We start from the raw sequence: 22,919 nt of genomic DNA on the forward strand, positions 1-22,919 counted from the left end.
CCATCTCAATCAAATATAAATTTTCTGTAGATCCTCAGTGAGGGGTGGGTTCTCATGGATACTTCCTCACCTCCATGATGATATATTGATGGACCCAGTCTTGTGAAGATAGTCACCATTGGAGTGAGTTAATGAGTGCAATAGCCATGTCCTGTTCAAATTTTCATAGGACCCCTTCCCATTCTTTGGTCCTTATAGGACTCCTTCCCATTCTCTGGCCCTTACATGATCCATCCTCATTCAAAACAGTCCCTGAGCCTTGGAAGAGATAATATAGAAATCCCATCTATATTTGAAGCCTAAATACTCACTTATTCTCAATATTTTACTTGCTATGAGTCTTGACTTTATTAAGTTCCTGCTTTAAGGAAAAACTTTTGTAAGGAGGATTGAGAGTAAGACAGATCTATTTTTATAAAAATAAACACTAATAGCTATAACATTTGTTCTTGGAACTGTATTTATTGTATTCTAAAGATCCTGCCAAGGTATATTTTTATTTTCATTTATTCTAGGAATTTTTGTACTATTGCCTATTTATTCGATTATCCAATCATAAATTAAAGTGTTTTGCTCAATCATTACACTTTTATATATTTTCTTTAGTTTCTTTGGCTGATTTAGGCTTTTCTTTTCTATGGTTTATTAAGAAACAATAAGTTCTTTTATATTTTTAAATCTGTTAAAACTTGTTTCATAGCAATAAATATAAAATTTAGATAATTGTTTAGATATGATAAAATTTTTACTAACACTAGATAAAGTGTTCACTAACTGATTGAATATGCTATAGACAGCTATTGCTTTTTAAATTAAATTAATCATAGCATGATTAATAAATGATATCCCACTTCCTGGTTACCCCTCCACTAGACCCTCATCCTACAACCCCCTTCTCTTCCCTCCCCTTTGCTTGTATGAGGGTGATCCCTCTACCCATCCACCCTCCCCTGCCTTACCCCTCGAGCATTCCAATACACTGGGGCATCATACTGCCACAGGACCAAGGGTCTCCCCTTCCATTGATGTCAGACAAGACAAGGCTATCCTCAGTTTTATATATATATATATATATATATATATGGAGTCATGGATCCCTCCCTGTATACTCCTTGGTTGGTGGTCTAGTCCTTGGGAGCACTGGGTAGTCTTTCCAGCTAATATTCTTCCTATGGGGTTACTCAGTTCCTCTAGTCCTTTCACCAGCTCTCCCTGAGCTCAGTCTGTTGGCTCCAAGCATCTATATCTGCATTGGTCAGTTGCTGGCTGAACCTCGGAAGAATTGTCACACCAGATATTGTCAACAAGTGCCTCTTGGCAATAGAAAGTGTTGGGTTTGGTGTAGGAAAACAGGAGAGACTGTTGATGTTAGTACGAATTTTAGCTACAGAATAAAGGAAAATTAAACTGAATTCATAGAACAAGCTTATTCTTTGCTGTTCATTAGAACACAGAGCTTGAAGGGAGTGTTCGTGCTGCTATGAATAGAAATATCATCAGTAATACCATCCAGTTATGGATCCTGTATTCTACAATACCAAATTGTCAGTCAAAATATGCCCAATATAGAAGGATGGATATTTTGGGAGTAACAAATCATCCTTATATTACAGTTGAGGTCTTCTGGTCAAAAAAGTATAGTGTGCCAAACTAACCATAGGGCACAGAGATGGTATCCAAATTAACAAAATCAGAAATGAAAAGGGAGATAACAGAAACTGAGGAAATTAAAAAAAAATCGTCAGACACTACTACAAAAGTCTATACTCAACACAACTGTAAAATCTGGATGAAATGGACAATTTTCTAGACAAATACAAAATACGGAAGCTAAATAAGGATCAAATAAACCATGTGAACAGTTCCATAACCCCTAAAGAAATACAAGAAATCATTAAAAGTCTCCTAACCAAAAAATGCCAGGACCAGAAAGGTTTAGTGCAAAATGCTATCATACATTCAAAGAAGACTTAATACCAATACTCTTCAATATATTCCACAAAATAGAAACAAAAGGAACACTGCCCAATTTGTTCTATGAAGCCACAATTATGCTGATACCAAAACCTCAAAAAGCTCTGACAAAGAAAGAGACACTTCAGACCAATTTCCCTTATGAATATCGATTCAAAAATACTCAATAAATTTCTCACAAACAGAATCCAGTAATACATCAAAATGATCAGCCTACCACTATCAAGTAGGATTCATCTCAGGGATGCAAGGATGGTTCAATATACAGAAATCCATCAATGTATTCCACTAAATAATCAAACTCAAAGGGAAAAAATGCGTGATCATTTCATTAGACTCTGAAAAAGCATTTGAAAAAAATTCAACATCCCTTCATGTTAAAAGTCTTAAAAAGATCAGGAATTCAAGGCCTATACCTAAACATAGTAAAAGCCATATATAGCAAACCAGTAGCCAACATCAAACTAAATGGAGAGAAACTTAAAGCAATCCAATTAAAATCAGGGACTAAACAAGGCTGCCCTCTCTCTCACTATCTATTCAATATAGTACTTGAAGTTCTAGCATGCACAATTAGACAACAAAAGGAGAATAAAGGGATACAAATTGGAAAGGAAGAAGTCAAATTATCACTATTTGCAGATGATATGGTAGTATACTTAAATGACCCCAAAAACTCCACCAGAGAACTCCTAAACCTGATAAACAACTTTAGCAAAGTTGGTGGATATAAAATTAACTCAAACAAATCATTGGCCTTCCTCTTCACAAAGAATAAACAGGCTGAGAAAGAAATTAGGGAAACAATACCCTTCACAATAGTCACAAATAATATAAAATACTTTGGTGTGACTCTAACTAAGCAAGTGAAAGAACTTTAAGTCTCAGAAAAAAAAATTGAAGATCTCAGAAGATGGAAAGATCTCCTATGCTTGTGGATTGGCAAGATTAATATACTAAAAATGGCCATCTTGCTAAAAGCAATTTCCAGATTCAATGTAATCCCCATCAAAATTCCAATTCAATTCTTCATAGACTTAGAAAGAGCAATCCTCAAACTGATTTGGAAAAACAATAAATACAGGATAGCAAAAACTGTTTTCAACAATAAAAGAACTTCTGGGGAAATCAGCATCCCTGACCTTAAGCTGCACTATAGAGCAATAGGGATCAAATCTCCATGGTATTGGTATAGTAACAGGCAAGTAGGTGAATGTAATAGAATTGATGACCCAGAAATGAACCCACCATCCTATGGTCACTTGATCCTTAAAAAAGGAGCTAAAACCACCCAGTGGGAAAAAAAGGACAATATTTTCAATAAATAGTGCTAGTTCAACTGGCAGTCAACATGTAGAAGAAAGCAAATTGATCTATTCTTATCTCCCTATACAAAGCTCAAGTCCAAGTGGATCAAGGACCTCCACAAAAAAACAGATACACTGAATCTAATAGAAGAGAACATGGGGAAAAGTCTCAAACACATGGGTACAGAGGAAAAGTTCCTGAACCAACGGCTTATGCTCTAAGATCAAAAACTGACAGATGGGATCTCATAAAATTGTATAGCTTCTGTAAGGCAAAGGACACTGTCTATAGGACAAAATGACAACTAACAGATTGGGGAAAGATCTTTACCGATCCTACACCTGCTAGATGGCTAATATCCAATATATACAAAGAACTCAAGAACTTAGACTCCAGAGAACCAAAAACCCTATTAAAGATGAGGAACAGAGGTAAACAGAGAATGCTCAACTGAGGAAACTCGAACCATTAGACTGAGCTAGGGGTTCCCTGAAGGAGGAGTTGAAGAAGGGACTGAAGGTTGCTGATGGGATTTGCAGCCCTGTGGAGGGAGCAACAGTGTCAATAGGCTAGAACCCCTGAGAAGCACCTAAAGAAATGTTCAACATCCTTAGTCATAAGGGAAATGCAAATCACTAAAACCTTGATATTCCAACTCACACCAGTCAGAATGGCATAGATGAAAAACTCAATTAACTGCAAATGCTGGAGAGGATGTGGAGAAAGAGGAATACTCCTCCACTGCTGGTGGGATAGCAAGCTGGTATAACCCTTCTGGAAATTAGTCTGGGGGTTCCTCTAGAAATTAGACATAGTACTACCTGAGGACCCAGATATACCACTCCTGAGCATATACTCAGAAGATGTTCCAACATGTAATAAGGACACAAACTCCACTATGTTCATACCAGCCATATTTATAATAGCCAGAAGCTGTAAAGAACTCAGATGTCTCTCAACAGAGGCTGGATACAGAAAATGTGGTATGTTTACACAATGGAATACTACTCAGCTATTAAAAACAATGACTTCATGAAATTCTTAGGCAAATGGATAGAACTTGAGAATATCATCCTGACGGAGGTGACACAGTTACAAAGGAACAAACATGGTATATACTCACTGAAAACTAGATATTAGCCCAAATGTTCAGAATACCCAAATTCAATTCACAGACCTTAAGAAGAAAGATCAAAATATGGATGCTTCCATGCTTTTTAGCAGGGTGAATAAAATACTCACAGGAGGAAATATGGACCAAAGTGTGGAGCAGAGACTGAAGGAAAGGCCATCCAGAGACTTTCCCACTTGGGTTTCCATTCCTTATACAGCCACTCAACCTCGATGCCAGGAAATGCTTGCAGATTGAATCCTGATATAGCTATCTCTTGAGAGGCTCTGCCAGAGCCTGATAAATACAGAGATGGAAGCTTGCAGGCAACCATTGGACTGAGCTAGGGGTTCCCTGATGGAGGAGTTGGAGAAGGGACTGAAGGTTGTTGATGGGATTTGCAGCCCCGTGGAGGGAGCAACAGTGTCAAAGGCTAGAACCCCTGGAGTTGCAGGGACTAGACCAAAAAAATACACAGGGAATGAACCATGGTACTGGCCATATATATGACAGAAGATGGCCTTGCTGGTCATCAGTGGAAGGAGAGGCCCTTGGGCCTGAGGGTGTTAGATTCCCCAGTGTAGGGGAATGCCAGAGCAGAAGGACTGGAGTAGGTGGGGGGAGCACCCGCATAGAGGCGTGGGAGAGGGAGGGGATAGGGGGTTTCCAAAGGGGAAACCTGGAAAGGGGAAAACATTTGAAATGTAAATAAAGAAAATATCTAATCAAAGTAAAATAAAATAAAGCTTGAAGGAAAAAGAAAAAAAAGAGTATGGTGTGGAAAATAACAGGTCTATTAGAGAAACATGCTTGCATCATATTGGTGACTGCACATGTTATCACACTGCATTCTAAATATCATGTTTAAGGCTTGAATAAGAAGCTCATTTTTGGAGTAGAAAACTACAAATTCAGAGGCTTATATGTTGTAAATGCACCTAGAATAAATGACTGTTACAGACTCTTACATAAATGAAAAACCTGTCACTCACTCCAAAACCAGGGAACCTCACAGAAGAGTGGTAAGAAGGAAGGTAAGAGTAAGAGGATGAGGGAAAATTCTGTGAAGTACTGAAAAACAGCCAGGACCTGGCCATTATGACCATAAAGGGAAAGCAGATAGAGACATATTTAGGAGCTTCCTTAGATCTTCAAATTTCTGCCATTTATGTCCCAGGTGGCTCTGAAACTCTATTTCTCCTGATTATGATGATTAAATAATTGCCAGGAGAAGATTGTCATTCTCTTTTCAATCATATAACTTTTGCTAATTTGCCCATAGTCCAAAAAAGTATCTTTCACTTATTTTCCCATAAGCAACCCTAATTAACCAAAGTAGGTCCATGAAAAAAAAATCGAATTACACACTACTTGAGAGAGGGAGGAGAGAGAGAGGGAAGAGAGAGATAGAGACAGAGAGTCAGGGAAAAAAAGATAACAGAGACAAAGAGAGAGAGAAAGGGATAAAAGTGGATAATAGGGGTTGAAGAAAACATATATATATATATACATATATATATATTTCTTGTAAAACAATGAAATGAGCATGGACACAATAATTAAACAATTGGAACGTGGACTGTATGTTATAAAAGAAGGAAGCCAATTTAAACTGTAGGTATGAACATATATATAAAATTTTAAAAATAAAAACAATTTTATTATAACAAGACTGAGATGTAAAACAAAATATCTACTTGTCAACTATTTGGTTTCATGCATTTCTTTTGTAAAATGTAAAATTAAAAAGTATGTCAACTTTTTAAATGAGAATTTAATTTTAAACCATCTAAAAATCCTAAGGTACTGGGTATGACTGAGAATTAAATATTTTTCAAATGTACAGTGTGTTATCAAACAAAGGATATATTTGCAATGTATCAATATAGTAACAATATAAGAATAGGAACCTGATTTTTTTTTTCGTCATACAATTAGAAAACTTTCATCTTACAGAATGCAATGGCAATATGAGGGTTTTTAATGAGTGAAGAATGTGTCCAAGGAAATATAAAGGGAATGACAAAATTTTTTTCTACATGTCTTATATAGGCATGTTTCCACCATCATTAATTTTGGACAGCTCTTAATTGGTTATCTCTAATTGTTACAGTGTTTCTATTCCTTAAAAACCTTGAGTTACTGTTCTTCCTATGGTGTTGTAAACTCCTTCAACTCCTTCAGTCCCTTTTCTAATTTGGCTGGGAGGTGGGAGTGGGTGGGTGGATGGAGGAACACCCTCATAGAAGCAGGGAGAGGGAGGATGGGATAGGGTGTTTCTGGGAGGGAGGGAACTGGGAAAGGGGATAACAGTTAAAATATAAGTAAAATATCCAATAAAAATAAAAAAAATAAAATGAGAATCTTTGGTATTAAAAAAACCTTAATTGCTTTCAAATTGTCACAAATACTAGGAGATAATACTTTTGTTAACATAATTCATTTTAGTAGCTTATTCTAAAATTTGCTGAACTTCCACAGAATGTTCTATGATATACATAAATTTTTGTTTGAAATGAGTGGGTTTATTTATTAGCAGACTCAGAAAGTCATCCTATGTTCCCAGTTGAGGTCTCTTTCTGTGGAACAGTTTCTTTTTTCCAGTAGTGAGCACTTTTATTTCATAGTATAAACAGCAGTAATGTCTTTTGGAAATAGTTAAAGTTCTATTGGTTTCCAAGGCACATTGGACTATTTCCTATTCTCTCACATCCCTATTACAGTGTTATGATAACAAGATTCTCTTTGAGACAAATATACATGACACTGAAATGAGATAGGGTAATACCATTTACAAAGTCAACTTCAGGAATCACAAACAACACATAACAATTTACTACTATAATGTGTATTACAAAAGCACTATTTGAGAATTATAGGTTATAGCTTTTCTAGTATTTTCCTGAGGAAACTAAATATATTTGCAAAACACAGTAGGTATTCTTAAAAAAAGACATAATGAATAAATTATTAAATAATCCCGTATCACCATCATGAAAAGGGATTTTAGATCTGAATCTTGCTTTTCTGGTGTGATGGTGTATCCAGGACTTGCTATGGTGGGAGAATTGGGTTCTGATGATGCCAAGTGACCTTGGTTTGTGTTGTCTATTTTTTTACACTTGTCCCCCGCCATCTGGTTAACACTAGTGCTTCCTGCCCTTGCTAAATCTGATTAGAGCCTGTCCTTCCTGTGATCCTAGTTGTGTCAGAACTCCTCAGAATCAAGCTGTCTCTGTGATCCTGTGATTCTGGGATCCTGGGATCCTGGGACCGTTAGAGTGCCCTAGAGTGGAGCTTCCTCTGGGTGTTGTGGGACTGGCTGCAGAGCTTTTGCCCAAGGTCTGCTCTGGACCCCAGCCCAGACAGACCGGAAGGAACCCGAGTCACTGGGCTGGCAGAGTCCCTGTGTGCCTGGTCCTGCTGGTCCCAGTTACTCCCAGTGTTGGGACAGATGTTGGTTCCTGCTCACCTCGATCCTGGGTGTGTCAGAGCGCCTGGGAGTGGAGCTTCCTCTGGGTGTTGTGGTACTGGCTGTGGAGCAAGCATGCTAATATTCTATTGTGTAAATTTACTACATTTTCTTCACCCATTCTTTGATTGAGCGACATGCAGGTCGGTTCTAGTGTTTAGCTGTTTTAAATAATGTTGTACTAAACAAAAAGCCTTGTTGTAGGATGAGTATGCCCCAAGACTTCATTTGGTGTTTTGCTTTCTTTTTGGTATCCAGAGTACTATAACTCTGTCTTGAGGTAGAGTGATTCCAAATTGCTTGAAGAATGGGCATATTGATATCTACAGTGTCTATAACACTTTGCATTGCCACCATTAGTAAAGTAATGTTCACCTTGCTCCACATCTCAACCAGCATAAGCTACCACCTGTATTATTGATCATCTTCATTCTGAAAGGTGTAGAATGGTTTGGATCGGCATATCTCTGATGACTAAGAACCCTAAACATTTCTTTAAGTGTTTTGCAATCATTTGAGTTTCCTCTATTGAGAATTCTCTTTTTATACATGCACCCCATTTTTTCCTCTTTTTTATTAGATATTTTCTTTATTTACATTTGAATGATATCTCCTTTCCTGGTTTCCCTCTGAAAAGAACCCCTATTCCCTCTCCCCCACCTTGCTCACCAACCCATCCTCTCCTGCTTCCTGGCCCTGGCATTCCCCTACACTGGGGCATAGAGCTTTCACAGGACCAAGGGCCTCTCCTCCTATTGATGAATGAACAGGCCATCTTCTGCTGTACATATGCAGCTGTAGCCATGAGTTCCAACATGAGTACTCTTTGGTTGGTGGTTTAGTCCCTGGGAGCTCTGAGGGTACTAGTTAGTTCATATTGTTGTTCCTCCTAAGAGGCTGTAAACCCCTTCAGCTTCTTGGGTCCTTTCTCTAGCTTCTTTACTGGGGACCCTGTGCTCAGTCCAATGGATGGCTGTGCATACACCCCATTTTTAAATTGGTTTATTTTTTATATCTAATTTCTTGAGTATTATATTAGTCCTCTATTAGATGTGGAGTTAGTAACAAACTTTTCTTACTCTGTAGGGTAGTGCTTCTTCCATTTCATGGTGCAATTTGCCTTACAGAAGCTTTTCAGTTTCATAAGGCCCCACTTATTATTTGTTGGCCATAGTTCCTGCTCTATTGACATTTGTGTATTCAGAATGTTATCTCCTCTGCCAATGGGCATAATGTTGTTCTCCCCTTTCTCGTCTATCACGTTCAATGTATATGGTTTTATTTTGAGGTTTTCAATCCATTTAGAGTAGATTTTGATCTTTAAAATATTAATAAAATAAATTTCAATTGAACTTTAGTAAGAAATTTCAATCCTAATCACTGATAAAAAGACACTGAAACTAAATCTTTGTTTTATTGAGTGGGTTAAAGTAAAAGTTTTATTTTATGGACATAAACACTTTTACTAAAACTCTTTTCATTGCCTTTTTTACATCTTTGTTCCTGAGACTGTAGATGATGGGATTCAGCATGGGAATCACAATGGCATAAAATGTAGACACAATCATGTCATGCTCCAATTTATAGCTGGAACTTGGCCTCATATACATGAAGAAGATTGTTCCATAATATATGGACACTCCAGTGAGGTGAGAGCCACATGTGGAGAACACTTTTTGCCTCCCCTCAGCAGAATGCATTTTCAAAATAGCCAACAGAATGAAACTATAAGAGATGATGATGATCAAAATAGTGACTACCTCAATGGAGCTCACAAAGATGAAGAGTAGAAGTTCATTCATTTTAGTGTCAGAGCAAGAAATAGACAGTAGAGGAGGAATATCACAGAAAAAATGCTTAATTTCATTGGAGTCACAAAAAGACAGGCTAGCAGTGGCTGCTGTATGAATAGATGCATGCAAAATTCCACCAACATTGGAGGCAATAATGAGTGATATATAGACTCTGGGTGACATGCTCACTGCATATAGAAGTGGGTTGTAAATAGCTACATAGCGGTCGTAAGCCATTGCAGCTAAAAGAAAACACTCTGTGGTTCCACAGTTAACAGAAAGAAACATCTGTGCTGCACATCCAAGGAATGAAATGACTTTTCTCTTTGATGCAAAATCTATTAGCATTCTGGGGGTGATAATGGTGGAAAAGCAAGTATCTATAAATGATAAAACACCTAGAAAATAGTACATTGGGTTGTGGAGCTGAGGATCCCCAATGACTACTGCAATCAGTCCTATGTTTCCCATGAGTGTGAAAAGATAAATCATTAGAAATAGGAAAAAAAGAATGATCTGAAGTTCAGCATTGTCTGTGAGGCCCCTCAGGATAAAAAGAGACACATCAGTGACATTCTCCATGCTGAAATCTCAGACAATCATTTTAAAATCATTTAGAAGGTGACTTTTCATAGTACTAAGAAAATAGCAAAGATTCTTGGAGTCAAAGTACGACCTTCACCCTTCATTTATCAACTGATGGTATAAATACACAAGTGCAAATACAGAGTCCAGTGGAAGGTATGTGTTCATGCTCTGGTGAAGTCATGTTGTGCGTAAAGCCATCAGCTCTAACCATCAGTTTATCCATGCATTCAATTATTTATTTTCATTTTAAATTCAATTCAATCAAAGTTGAGGATCAAGAGAGGTAGTATAACCTTTGAATGTGGTTGACTGTCAGAACCTGAAAGGCGTTCTCACAATTATGAGAATATTTTGAAGCACATGAAACTGTCAAAACACACAAAGAAACAGATTGAGAAGGTAAAAGTTTTTCTGACATTCCAGATAACAAAACTTTCTATTAGTAACAGTGCACAGGATCCAAGGGTAGATATCTAGATCTTTCAGCTATTTGGTAAAATGATTTGCTATGTTCTTCTCCCCTATAGAATATGAAATTTATTTCACAACAAAAGTATAAATATTGAGGAAAAACATGTTAAGAGCATTGTTGTGGAAAGCTATTTTAGTTGTACAACATGCTGAAATAAGATAGCAAAAAAGAGCCATGAATCATAATATGGTACATAATATTTTAAAATCTCTCTTAGATATTATTTAATATGTTAATAAAATTGGCAGCAGGTAAGATGGCTCATAGAATGAAGTCTTTATTGCCAAACTGGAAATCTTAGTCTAATTCCAAAAAATTCACATGCTGCAAGGAATGAACCAAACACTTCAAGTTTTCCACTGATCTCCACATACATGCCTTGCCACATTCATGAAACATTCCCCTAAAAATATAACAAAATATATGTATTTTATCTAAATGCATAGATTAACAAAACTGATAAATAATTGAAGAAGAAAATAGGACATGACAATTACATGACAACATATCAAACCTCTTAAATTCTTTTCACATTATGTTAGCAGTCATAATAAATTAGTTGACTTACCAAAGGCCTGCCTCAAACTACTGGTGTCATCTTTGTCAGAAAAGGCTTTTGATTTTAATTAGTGAAAAAAGAATAAAGTCACATACTAACAGGCTCTGAAATAGAATTCCAGGTTGCCTGAAAGAACTGTCAATATACTGAAAAATATTGTAGTAGTACTTTTAGAAATATCAAAGAAAGCCGGGCAGTGGTGGCACACGCCTTTAATCCCAGCATTTGGGAGGCAGAGGCAGGTGAATTTCTGAGTTTGAGGCCAGCCTGGTCTACAGAGTGAGTTCCAGGATAGCCAGGGCTATACAGAGAAACCCTGTCTTGAAAAACCAATAAAAAAATCTAAGAAATTATGCTAAAAATGAATTACTTATCTCTATTCTCTCCCTCCATTCATTCCTCCCTTCTTCCCTATCTTTCTTCCTTCTTCTCTCATCCTCTCCTCTACTCCCTTTGTCCTTACTTTCTTATCTTGCTTTTTCATTCTTTCCTTTACCTCCCATTTTTTCTTCCATTACTCATTCTTTTCATTTAAAACATTGGAACCACTACTGTTGAAAATTTTAAATGGGTACATACATATGTAATTAAATGAAAAATCCCATGTAAATAGTGACTTGGATACAAGGATACTTACTGTTAAAAATAGAATTAATAATAAGAAGAATGTTCAATATATTTCAATTACATAAATCATGAGTTTCTATGGCAAAAATAAGTGAAGTGTAAAATAACACAAACAGGGAAAAATCAGTTATACTTTTATGTAATATTCTTTGTAAAAAACAAAATAAAAGAAACCAAAAAACTGCATGGAATCAGTAGTAATAGGGGTGACTTCAAAATTGTATATCTAACTGGGTAAACATATTAGTTTTTACATTCTATCAAATTCTGTCTCCCAACATATCTTCAGGTGAATCTGTTTTCTCTTCTTGTGGCAAGGTCCTCACTGATTATGCTTCAACACAGCATCCTGCTTCATCAGAAAAATAAAGCACATATCCTATTTACCACTGCAAATATACATTATACATTTAATAAGTATATATTTATTATAAATAAATTATACATTTAAAAAATTCCTTCTTGGCTTTCAACATGTTGACTTAGGCAGAGTTCTGCATAAACAAGATTTCAGTAAATACATCATAGTCACTGTTTCTATAGGTGCTAATTCACATTTATTTTTGATATTTAATAATAAAACAGTTAAGTATATGATAGCATATTTTATATTGAATTATAGGTTTCCTAAAATGTTTTAATTCTATGCATAAAAATGTATCCTACCTGTGGATGATCAAACACAGGTATAATTATAGGACAAATATTTTTCTCTGAGATTGTTTATATTTGTTGAGTTTGTCGTGAAACCCATAGGAAATTCTCCTGGGAAGGAAGGAATAGTTCCAATTATATTCTACTTTAGTACACGATGAGGTAATTTAGCAATAGAAAAAAGATAAGGGGTTGGAAAACAATATAACACATGCAGACAAGCTATAGATCATGAAAAGAAAGCAATTATCTGAAATGTTGAATTAGGAAAATATTTTTTTTAGTATGAAATAAGAAATCTTAAAATAAAAGACTAAAATTTTCAATATAGCTTTGAGTCATAACAGTGAGTTATAATTTTTTCATGGTGCGTGGTCATGGTCTAGACTGTTCATATTATAATAGGTCTGTGATTATGATGAGCTATATTAACCTGCAATCATACCCTTCTTCGCAAAGAACAGCAGAGATGATTAAAATCATTCAGAGCCTTTATATCCTGCCCAATCAAAACCCCTATTTAAAATGAACAAAAATTAAAATTTGAGAATATCAGAGTATTATTCCTTCCCAGTAAAAGGCAAATAAAAAGGCTACTTCCTGTGCTCTTATGACACAATCTTTTAGTCTCAGTACTTAAGAGATAGAGGCAGGCAGATCTCGGTTAAGTTCGAGTCCAGCCTGGTTTATAGGGAAAGTTTGATGACAGTCAAGACTACACAAACAAACCCTTGCTTGTAAAACAAAAATAAACAAATAATAGTGCTAGAAATAGTGAATAGACAAAAGCAATCAAATACCCCATAAGATGTTGTAAAGCTTGATATGTTAAAGATTAGGATCCTGACTTTTAGTCTACTCATCTGAGGTATTATCCACAGTTGTAGACTTACCTATATTGTTCCGCACAAACACACACACACACACACACACACACACATATATATATATATATATATATATGCTCCCATGAAAGTGAACCATATGTACTCATCAAGTGTTTATCCACTAAACCAGGTCCCCATCATAGCTGTTAGTAAATATAAAAAAAAAGATGATATTATAGTAATTGTGTCCATGATTTATGTGGAATATAAACTGTATTGACTAGTTTAATATTTTATTTATTTATTTATTTATTTATTCATTTATTTATTATGTTAACATGACTATAACCATCTGAGAGGAGAAAGCCTCAATTGAGAAGATGCCTCCAGAAGATCAGGTTGTAAGAGGACAATTGTGTAAGTCATTTTCTTTTAAGATATGATGAAATTATTTTTATATATTTTTGTTGGTGTGTTCTATTTGTGTTTGTTCATTTCCCTAAGGTCATCATTTTACCTCTGATCTTTGTTTTTTATTAAACTATTTTATTTACTTACATTCCAAATGTTGCCCCTCTTCCTAGTCCTCCCTCCCAGAGTTCTTTTCTTCACTCAGCCCTCCCCCGCTTGCCTCTGAAAGGGTGCACCCTCACTGATCCATCAGCCACCCAGCATCCCTCTTCCCTGAGGAATCAAGTTTCTACAGCATTAGAAGCACTTTCCCTCACTGAAGCCAGACAAAGCAGTTCGTTTCTACATATGTTCCAGAGGCCATGGACCAGCCCATTAATTCTCTTTGGTTGGTGGCTTAGTCTTTTAGCTTTGATGAGTCCAGGTTAGTTGATACTGTTGTTATTCCTTTTGGGTTGCAATCCCGTTCAGCTCCTTTAATCCTTCCCCTAACACTTCCATAGGGGTAGGCAACCTCAGTCTAATGTTTGGCGCTAAGTATCTGCTTCTGTCTCAGTCAGCTACTGGTATTGCCTCTCAGAGAACAACCATGCTAGGCTCTTGTCTACAAGTACAATAAGGCGTCAGTAATAGTGTCAGGGCTTGTTGCCTGCTAATGAGATTGATCCCAAGTTGGGACAGTTACTGGATGGGCTTTCCTTCTGTCTCTGTTTCACTTTACATGCAGCCAGAGGGGTTGGGGATGGGATGAACCTCTAGAAAGCCTCAGAGACCTGGGAAATGAGAGACTTCCAGGACTCAGTGAGGATGACCTTAGAAGAAACGCCCAACTGTGGGGATATAGAACCTGAAGAGACCACTTCCAATATATGGAGCCACCAGTGAAGGGATGGGGCCACCTACCTATGTTCAAAACTTTAAAGCCAGAATTGCTTCTGTCTAAACAATTTAGGGTTTTTTGTTTTTTGGTTTTTTTTTTTTTTTTTTTTTTGTCATTGAACTGGGAAGGTCAATTCCTCTATGTTTGGTGCCACACCTGGAGTCATGATCCTAGATTCCTGTTTTCATAGGAAAATAGGCTAAGCAAGCTATAAGGAGCAAACAAGTAAGAAGTACTGTTCCTTGGCCTCTGCATCAGCTCTTGCCACCAGGTTCCGACCCACTTTCAGGATATATAAACCAAATAAATACTTTCCTTCTCAAGTTACTTTTTGTCATGGTGTTTTATCACATTAGAAACAACTAGTGCATACTCTTTTCGTAAATTTAAGCATTGTGCTTATGGAACCACAAGTAAAACTGTGCTGAACTTGGTAAAAAGGTTTTATCTTTTCCCAATCCTTTCATAATTTTGAATTTTCACAAGTTATACATGAAAAATCCTACTGTTTTGCAACAATAATATCAGCACATTGCAGGTAGCCTGGCATGTGCATTCAAATGTACTGGGGTGTTTCTGCTATTTTAATTTGCATTTACTGACCAATGAAATCTGAAAAAATATTTTCATACATTTCTTGTTTTGTATGTTTTACTTTGCTTATTTGTGACAGGGTTCCTCTATGGGAACATTATGACCCTCAAGTGTGTGTTCTCATATTTTTATTTTCTCAAATGCTCTAGTCAAAGATGGGGTCTCATGTCTAGCTTCATGTGACTTTTTGTCTTTTGTACATCTTCGCTCTTAATGTGCTCCCTGCAGGTTAGTTGGTTCTAATCATATTTTATTTATGAAGTCTGTTTTGCTACTGATAAATTTCCAATGATAATCCTATGTTTGAGAAATCAGTCTTTAATTAATATATCTTTTGTTAATAGCAATTTTCCTGTCTATTTCTTGATTTTAAGTGATTCATATAAAATTTATTTTGGTACAGTAGTTTTAGATGACATTCAGAATGGTTAAAACATAGTCTAAGGAAATACTATTTTCTCTGGGTCAAAGAATAGAAACTATTTTTCACCATATGTGGAGACACTACATTTGAACTGGTTCAAAGATTAGAACAGTGTCTGTTATTGTTCCTTCTAGACTTAATCCAACTTGGCCTGCCAATCACCTGGCCAGGATGGCTGATTTACATAGCACTATTCTAAGGGGGTGGGAAAAACCAAATATCCTCATGAATGAATACTGTGTTTGTACTGCTAGAAACATTTCCATCTGGATAGTTGATTTTGGACCCAATATTATGTAACTGATAAATCTGGCTAACTACTTTCTGAGTTATTAAGAAAAGCCCAACCACACCACACTTTTTAAAAATCTCTTGTTTGTTTTAAAGCTTGATATCCCTTTTCTGTTAATTTTGGCTTTTCACACTTTCTCTGATTCTATCCTTTACCACCTACCATGCATTGCATACAAATGATGTGTTTGTCTTTCTTCATTCTCACCTTTCTCCAGATAGCTCCCAGAATTGATAACTTACCTGTTAATATTTAGTCTCTGTGAAGATTTTAATAATAATGCCTTTGAGCTTCTTCTGTTCTTTATTTCTAGGACTAATTAAGAAAGAGGTACCCCAAATTTCCTAATAATATTTTTAAAAATACCTATTGTACATTAAGATGCATAGATGAAGAGATTAGCATTTGGAACATCTAAAATACAAATAGGTGTCCTAAGCCTTAAAAGGTATCCTGAATTGCCACTACTCTAATATTATAATATTACAATGTTCTATTCAAACAATTTTATTTATATATTTACATAATTCTTATCATAATGTTTCTTTTTCAGAGGATTATAAGTTAATTACGTACACTTGTGTATTACCTCATCCAATACATTTTATTTACATTTAAATCTATCTCTCATATGAATTAAAAGTATGTTTTTAAATTTATACATTTAGTTATCTTTATTGAAATATTATATACATGTTAGTAAACTATCTTTATACAGTATCTTTATTTGTATATATTTACAGGATAATTAATAATAAATATATTTCGAGAGAGGAAGCTAGATTTTTGGATTTATTACATCTATGACATAAAAGGTAGAATTATGTTTTTAATCATTAAATTTGGTTGCATTTTCTAATTTTTATTCTTTAAGCCCCATTTGTATTATTTTATAATGAAATTGCATTTTTGAAAGTTATTCATTTGCTTACTGTGGGGGAAAAAATGGCACACAGGTTCTGTTCCCTAATGAATTTCAGTGTGTTCTTCCTTGGGGAGTCTGAGGACTTCTGGGGTGCTCAAAGGCCTACTATAAGGAGAGAGGGAATATGTAATGATTAGATCTTGCCTCCCTTGACTGAAACTTATTTTCTAAAGGTAAGAAAGAAAGCTTCTTATTATATGTGAAATATTTAGAAGAAATAATCTTTCATTTAAAATTGAAATGTCTGTGTACTATTATTGAAATATTGATAGAAGGTTGTGTTAAGGAACATAGCCACACAAAGTGGTAGAATGCCCACATATATTGCTCATACATACCTGTTAAGGATTTTCTTTAACACACTTGAGAATGTATGGCACAAGAATAGGGAACTATTCAAGAATATATGTATGATTTAGAAAAATTACAAACCAGGATTTATTGTCCTATGTAGAAATTAATCAAATTAAAGACTGATTTGTGAAATAATTTGAAAAGTAGAAAATTTATTTTATGGTTTTTCTAGAGAAATAATATTCACATGTTATGACATGTCTAAGTGTGTTTAAAGAAAAACTGGACATGAATCCTGACTTTGTTGTGAACTATATGACCCTATCAGGTTCTTAGACTAGAACAGTAAAACTTTTCTTGTTAATTAAAGAATATCCAATCATTTCTTGAGCATATTTTAATATAAATTTAAAATATACATAAGAAAATGAACTTTACATGTCTCTTTCATAGCAACAGCTAATTATATAATAATTGTCATCATGGCTTTTCTCCTTGTGTTCTCTGTCTTAGGTAGACAGTTCTTGCTTATGTCCAGTGTTTGTGTTTTGTAATTTATTACATTTTGAAAAAAAATCTCTAAATTCTTCATCATCCTACCACATTTCAAATATGTCAAACACACACTCATGCACAACCACAACACATTCATATGTGCAGGCACATGCACACACACAATTTGTTCTAGCTTCCTAAAATATTTAGTAGAAACTTTTGTGTTTGTGTTTGGAGATCCTTGGAAAAAGCATCTGAATTTACCAATTAATATCAGCCACACTTCTCTCTTGTGTCCCATAGCAAATTACACAGTTGCTACAGTGAGTCACTTTCCAAAATAATTAGTTTTCTGAGAGATAAAGAAATTAAAGAGTGCTGCTATATTAGAAAATGTTGCTCTGAGTATCAGTCAACATGTCCAAGATATTTTAAAAGATTCCTGGCCATTTAGTCACTGTTCAACTGAAAGACACATAAAGATAACATACATAATTTCTCTTTTCTCATCTTTTTATTCACCTAATTTATACGGTGTTTGGATTTTCCAAATTAAGCTATAGTTTGAGCAAGTATAATTTTTTAATAACAAGTTTCATCTTTATGATGTTCCTTTAATACACATACATATGTTTGTAATCATATAAATACTTTTTTGATACAGTTATTCAGGGGCTAGAGAGATGATTCTGTCTTTAAGATTGCTTACTGAGAGGATTCAAACTCGATTCAACATCAGTTATTTCAAAACCACCTACAATTCCAGCTCCAAGAGATACAATTTTTTTTGACACTCTGGTTATCTGTCCACATGTGGCACATGCTCACAGGGATAAATATAGTAAAAAATATGTATTTATATACTTTATAAATAAAATTACATATAAACATAAATTAATGTATTGCTCTATATGTTTGTGTATAACACATAAAATATGATAATTTACCATGACAGTGTAAGTAACCTTACATTTTAAAGTTAAGAATCGTGGAACATTAGGAGAAATGATGTTTTATTTGTTCATTTATAGTTCCATATTACAAATCTATTCATGCTCTATATATAGAAAATTCTTTCACTAAAAGGCAGAACATTCTTTATAAAAAAAGAATTTAATTTTTCAATGACTTTATTAACTGTCTTCTTTTCCATTTGAAGCTTCCATATAACTAAATATACTGTGTTTAGTTCTAAACGAAAATCAATTAGATAAGCCCTATGCTTATCCTATACAATGAACAAAAAAAGTTGTTAGAATTGTGGGAAATTGCTTTCATGGTGACAGCTCTTCCCTTTGGTTGGTAAATTTTCCTTCTCACAGCACCAGTGTCATGGGACATTCACATTTTTCTGAGGTCCACCTTTTCAGTAGACTGATAATAGATTGAGAAACACAAACACCTCTTTAGAATATTTTCTTTTTGCCAGTAGATGCATGAGGAACTGCATCTAGGCCCCTTAAATACTGATTGAGCACAATACTAACATGTATTATCATTCTTCATTTGGAAATCTTGTTGGAAATAACATGGCATCTAGTATTTTCACTTCAACAACACAAGTACTCTTCCATAGCATAATGATTGTTGAATATTTTGGTTGTAAGATGTTTGTGCTATATATTGTGATTTATTTTACTTAAGGAACAAATCACTATGTATAAGTAGTTTTCTTGGTATTTTTGAGTAACAGATTATTCACAGTATTTTCAGATACTTCATTCCAGCCATATAATTTTTGTGATGGGTCTGTGAATAGTTATCACCCAAATTCTTTTAATGACTTTTCATTAATAATTAGCATAATATCCAATAAATCTCACACTCATGGTAACTTGAAAGCCAGAAAAATACAAGAAGTGGGAAACCAAGAGTCCACAAATTAACAATTGATGATGGTTGCATTTAAAATAAAAAAGCAATAAGCAACATGAACAAAAATACGTTATAGCAAAGAAAAGCCTTTTTCTTTTACAGATTTCAAAGAATATTCAAATTCTGCAGAAATATATATCTGTCTATCACTGAGACTTCTGTGACTGTGGAAAGCAAAAAGTGTCTGAAAACTGTATGAAGATGCTTTTATGATGCACAGATTACTTATGGAAATGTGAACACACACTCTCATTTCTAGTTAATTGAGAAAAGTTATGCTTGAATTGTGGGGAGAACTGGAGTTAACATAACTGCACTGGCTCTTTTTAACCCTAAAAAATTTATTCATCAACTGACAAGTAATCTTTCTTCAATTAATTTAAATGGAGTAATGCATCTACTCAGACTCACTTTACTGACCAATGACAATAATGATTCAAAATATGACACAGATATGAATGAGCTGATTTTACATCTACAGGCTCTTGTCTTTTGAATCTCTAAGTAAAACAAGAAATTCTAAGTAGTCCATCAGGTATGATTGCAGAAACTACCCAGGTGAACAATGTGACTGAAATCACCGTCTTTATACTACTAGGATTCACAGATGATGCTGATATGAACATATTTTTATTTATCTTATTTCTTGCAATATATGTTGTAACATTGATTGGAAATCTGGGTTTGGTTGTATTGGTCATTGAGGATTTACGGCTCCACAACCCCATGTACTATTTTCTGACTGTTTTGTCATCCTTGGATGCCTGCTTTTCTACAGTACTGACTCCCAAAATGTTGGTCAATTTTCTTTCTAAAAATAAGTCCATTTCATTTGTTGGATGTGCAGCACAGATGCTTCTCTTTGTTACATTTGGAACCACAGAATGCTTCCTTTTGGCAGCAATGGCTTATGACCGTTACTTGGCAATCTACAGCCCACTTCTGTATGCAGTTAGAATGTCACCAAATGTCTATGTACCACTCATTATTGCTTCATATACTGGTGGAATTTTACATGCTGTGATACACACAGTGGCTACTTTTAGCCTTTCTTTCTGTGGATCCAATGAAATTCGGCATGTCTTTTGTGATATTCCTCCATTGCTTGCACTTTCTTGTTCTGACACCCACTTAAATCAACTTCTGCTCTTCTACTGTGCAGGCTCCATTGAACTAGTCACCATCCTTATTGTCCTGGTCTCTTATGCATTTATCCTGTTGGCCATTCTGAAGATTAATTCAGCTGAAGGGAGGAGGAAAATATTTTCTACATGTGGAGCTCACCTAACAGGTGTGTCCATTTTTCATGGGACAATCCTTTTCATGTATGTGAGACCAAGTTCCAACTACACACTTGAACATGACATGGTAGTGTCAACATTTTACACCATTGTGATTCCCATGCTGAATCCCATCATCTACAGTTTGAGAAACAAAGATGTAAAAGAGGCAATGAAAAAGTTACTCAAAAGAAAATTGGTTCATGAATGAAACACATTTTAAAATTGATTGGAGTTAGCTGATATGTACATCATAAATGAATATCATGTACCTTGTATATCTAACAATTTCAAAATATTAATTAATTGTGAATGTAGTGTGTAAGAATATGAATATATGATTTACAGAGCTACATATTATTTAAATATATTAGTTAATTATTGATGTATATATGATCCTATTGTTATTCTTTAAATTATTCCATTTTTATTGGATATGTCAGAAATTTTTTACATTAAGAATATTTAGCTTGTTATTTCTCATGTGGATTGTGTTTTTAAACACAATATGAACATAATTCCTCCATTTTCTTGTATAATTTTGCTGAAACATCATATTTTCATATCTATACATATATATGTTTACTCCAATTTTAAATATAGATATATTTAAAACTCTTCCTTTGTACATTATTTGGTACTATTGACATTAAATCATAGGTTTGTTTCTATTAAAGTCTTTCCTTTCAACTATAAAATCAGAGAGATGGAATAAAACTCCAAAACTAAAGTCGAGACTCTTTAGTGATGTTCTTGGGAAGATTTCTATATATTAGTCATACAGATGAATATATAGATTAAAATACCATCTTAAATTGGCTTCTATAAGTGCTTATTTGTTTATTGCTACAGCTGGCCTGATTTAATGAAATAATAATTTCTTTAACATTCAAAGTCATTGCTCAATTCTCAAACATATCTTCTACTAAGTGTACAAGAAATGATCTTGCATTTGTTATAATTCCATAAAGCATATTCAGACTCAATAAAAGCCCATAATATGGAGAAAACTTTAATTCAATTCACTTTAATTCAATTTAATTTCACTTTAATTCAAAAATACATATGTCATATTCACTTTTCTGTGTTTATTTCTATTCCAAAATAGGTTTACATGAAAAAGTATTAAAAATGATATGTATTTTTAATTCACTTTATTAGATGTAGTTTGTTCCCAAAGGGGTCACTTTACTGTATTTATAATGGAAAATGGCAACATATTTAACCAAATAAAGTTTTGAATCTGTAGAAAAATTTTCATGCCTCCATCAGAAAGCCTGTTGCTCTGATAAAGATAAATATTAGCATATAAAATCAGTGGCAGACTCAATAACAGTTGTTACAGTACTGATTTTATATTTTAATGACAAATTTGGTCAGAATTAAATTAAAAAAAGATCAATTAAACATTTATGATGAATAGTACCACTGGGCTTATTACAATAGAATATTTTGTATAAAAATGATACTATTTGGATATTGATAGACAGTGATATAGATTAAGACTCAAACAGTGGGTACTTCTGAACGTGAAGAAGAGATGCTTGATTAACTAATATGGTGACCTTGAATAAGGTATGTGACTTTTTTTTGCTCCAGCTTCACTACTGATCATTGTTTGTCTCTGAATACATAATTGTGGCTCTCTTATCAGTGGCTAGGACAAATCTAGCAGTCATAACACAATCAACAGGCAAAGAAATGTTGAGAATTTAGGATAGTAATGAATGCCACGGAAAACAAATTAAATATAAAAATGAAGAAGGAAAATACAATTTTAAGTGGGGTAGTGAGGAAAAACTATTAAAAATAAACAAACATGCAATAAAAATTGCAGTTGTGTTCAAGTAGAAAAATCAGAAATAAGAAAAAAAGAAATATTCATAGTAATACAAGGACAGGCTTCAGGGGAAAGAGGGATAAGTTAGCATTTGAAAACATTAGAATAATTGTTTTCAACCAGGAAATACTTGGAAAGTGTTTTCCTTTTACTATTCATGTGATGAAAAAGAATTTTTTTTATTTTTTATTTTTTTATTAGATGTTTTCTTATTTACAATATCT

General features: G+C 34.4%; 2 protein-coding genes across 2 annotated transcripts; one reads left to right on the plus strand and one right to left on the minus strand.

Annotated features, from left to right (window-relative positions):
* Nucleotides 1-9,304: 9,304 nt before the first annotated feature.
* On the minus strand, nucleotides 9,305-11,180 carry LOC116092110 (olfactory receptor 141-like). Its single transcript, XM_031373467.1, has 2 exons — nucleotides 11,125-11,180; nucleotides 9,305-10,250 (listed from the first exon to the last, which is right to left on the minus strand). The coding sequence occupies exons 1-2, from the start codon at nucleotides 11,160-11,162 to the stop codon at nucleotides 9,305-9,307; spliced, it is 984 nt and encodes a 327-aa protein (XP_031229327.1). The 5' UTR covers nucleotides 11,163-11,180.
* An 8,888-nt stretch (nucleotides 11,181-20,068) lies between these two features.
* LOC116092111 (olfactory receptor 1102) lies at nucleotides 20,069-21,085 on the plus strand. Its single transcript, XM_031373468.1, has one exon. It carries the CDS (start codon nucleotides 20,113-20,115, stop codon nucleotides 21,064-21,066), a length of 954 nt encoding a protein of 317 aa, XP_031229328.1. The 5' UTR covers nucleotides 20,069-20,112; the 3' UTR covers nucleotides 21,067-21,085.
* The last annotated feature ends 1,834 nt before the right edge of the window (nucleotides 21,086-22,919 follow it).

Source organism: Mastomys coucha, unplaced genomic scaffold, assembly GCF_008632895.1.
Source record: "Mastomys coucha isolate ucsf_1 unplaced genomic scaffold, UCSF_Mcou_1 pScaffold15, whole genome shotgun sequence".
NCBI lineage: Eukaryota > Metazoa > Chordata > Mammalia > Rodentia > Muridae > Mastomys > Mastomys coucha.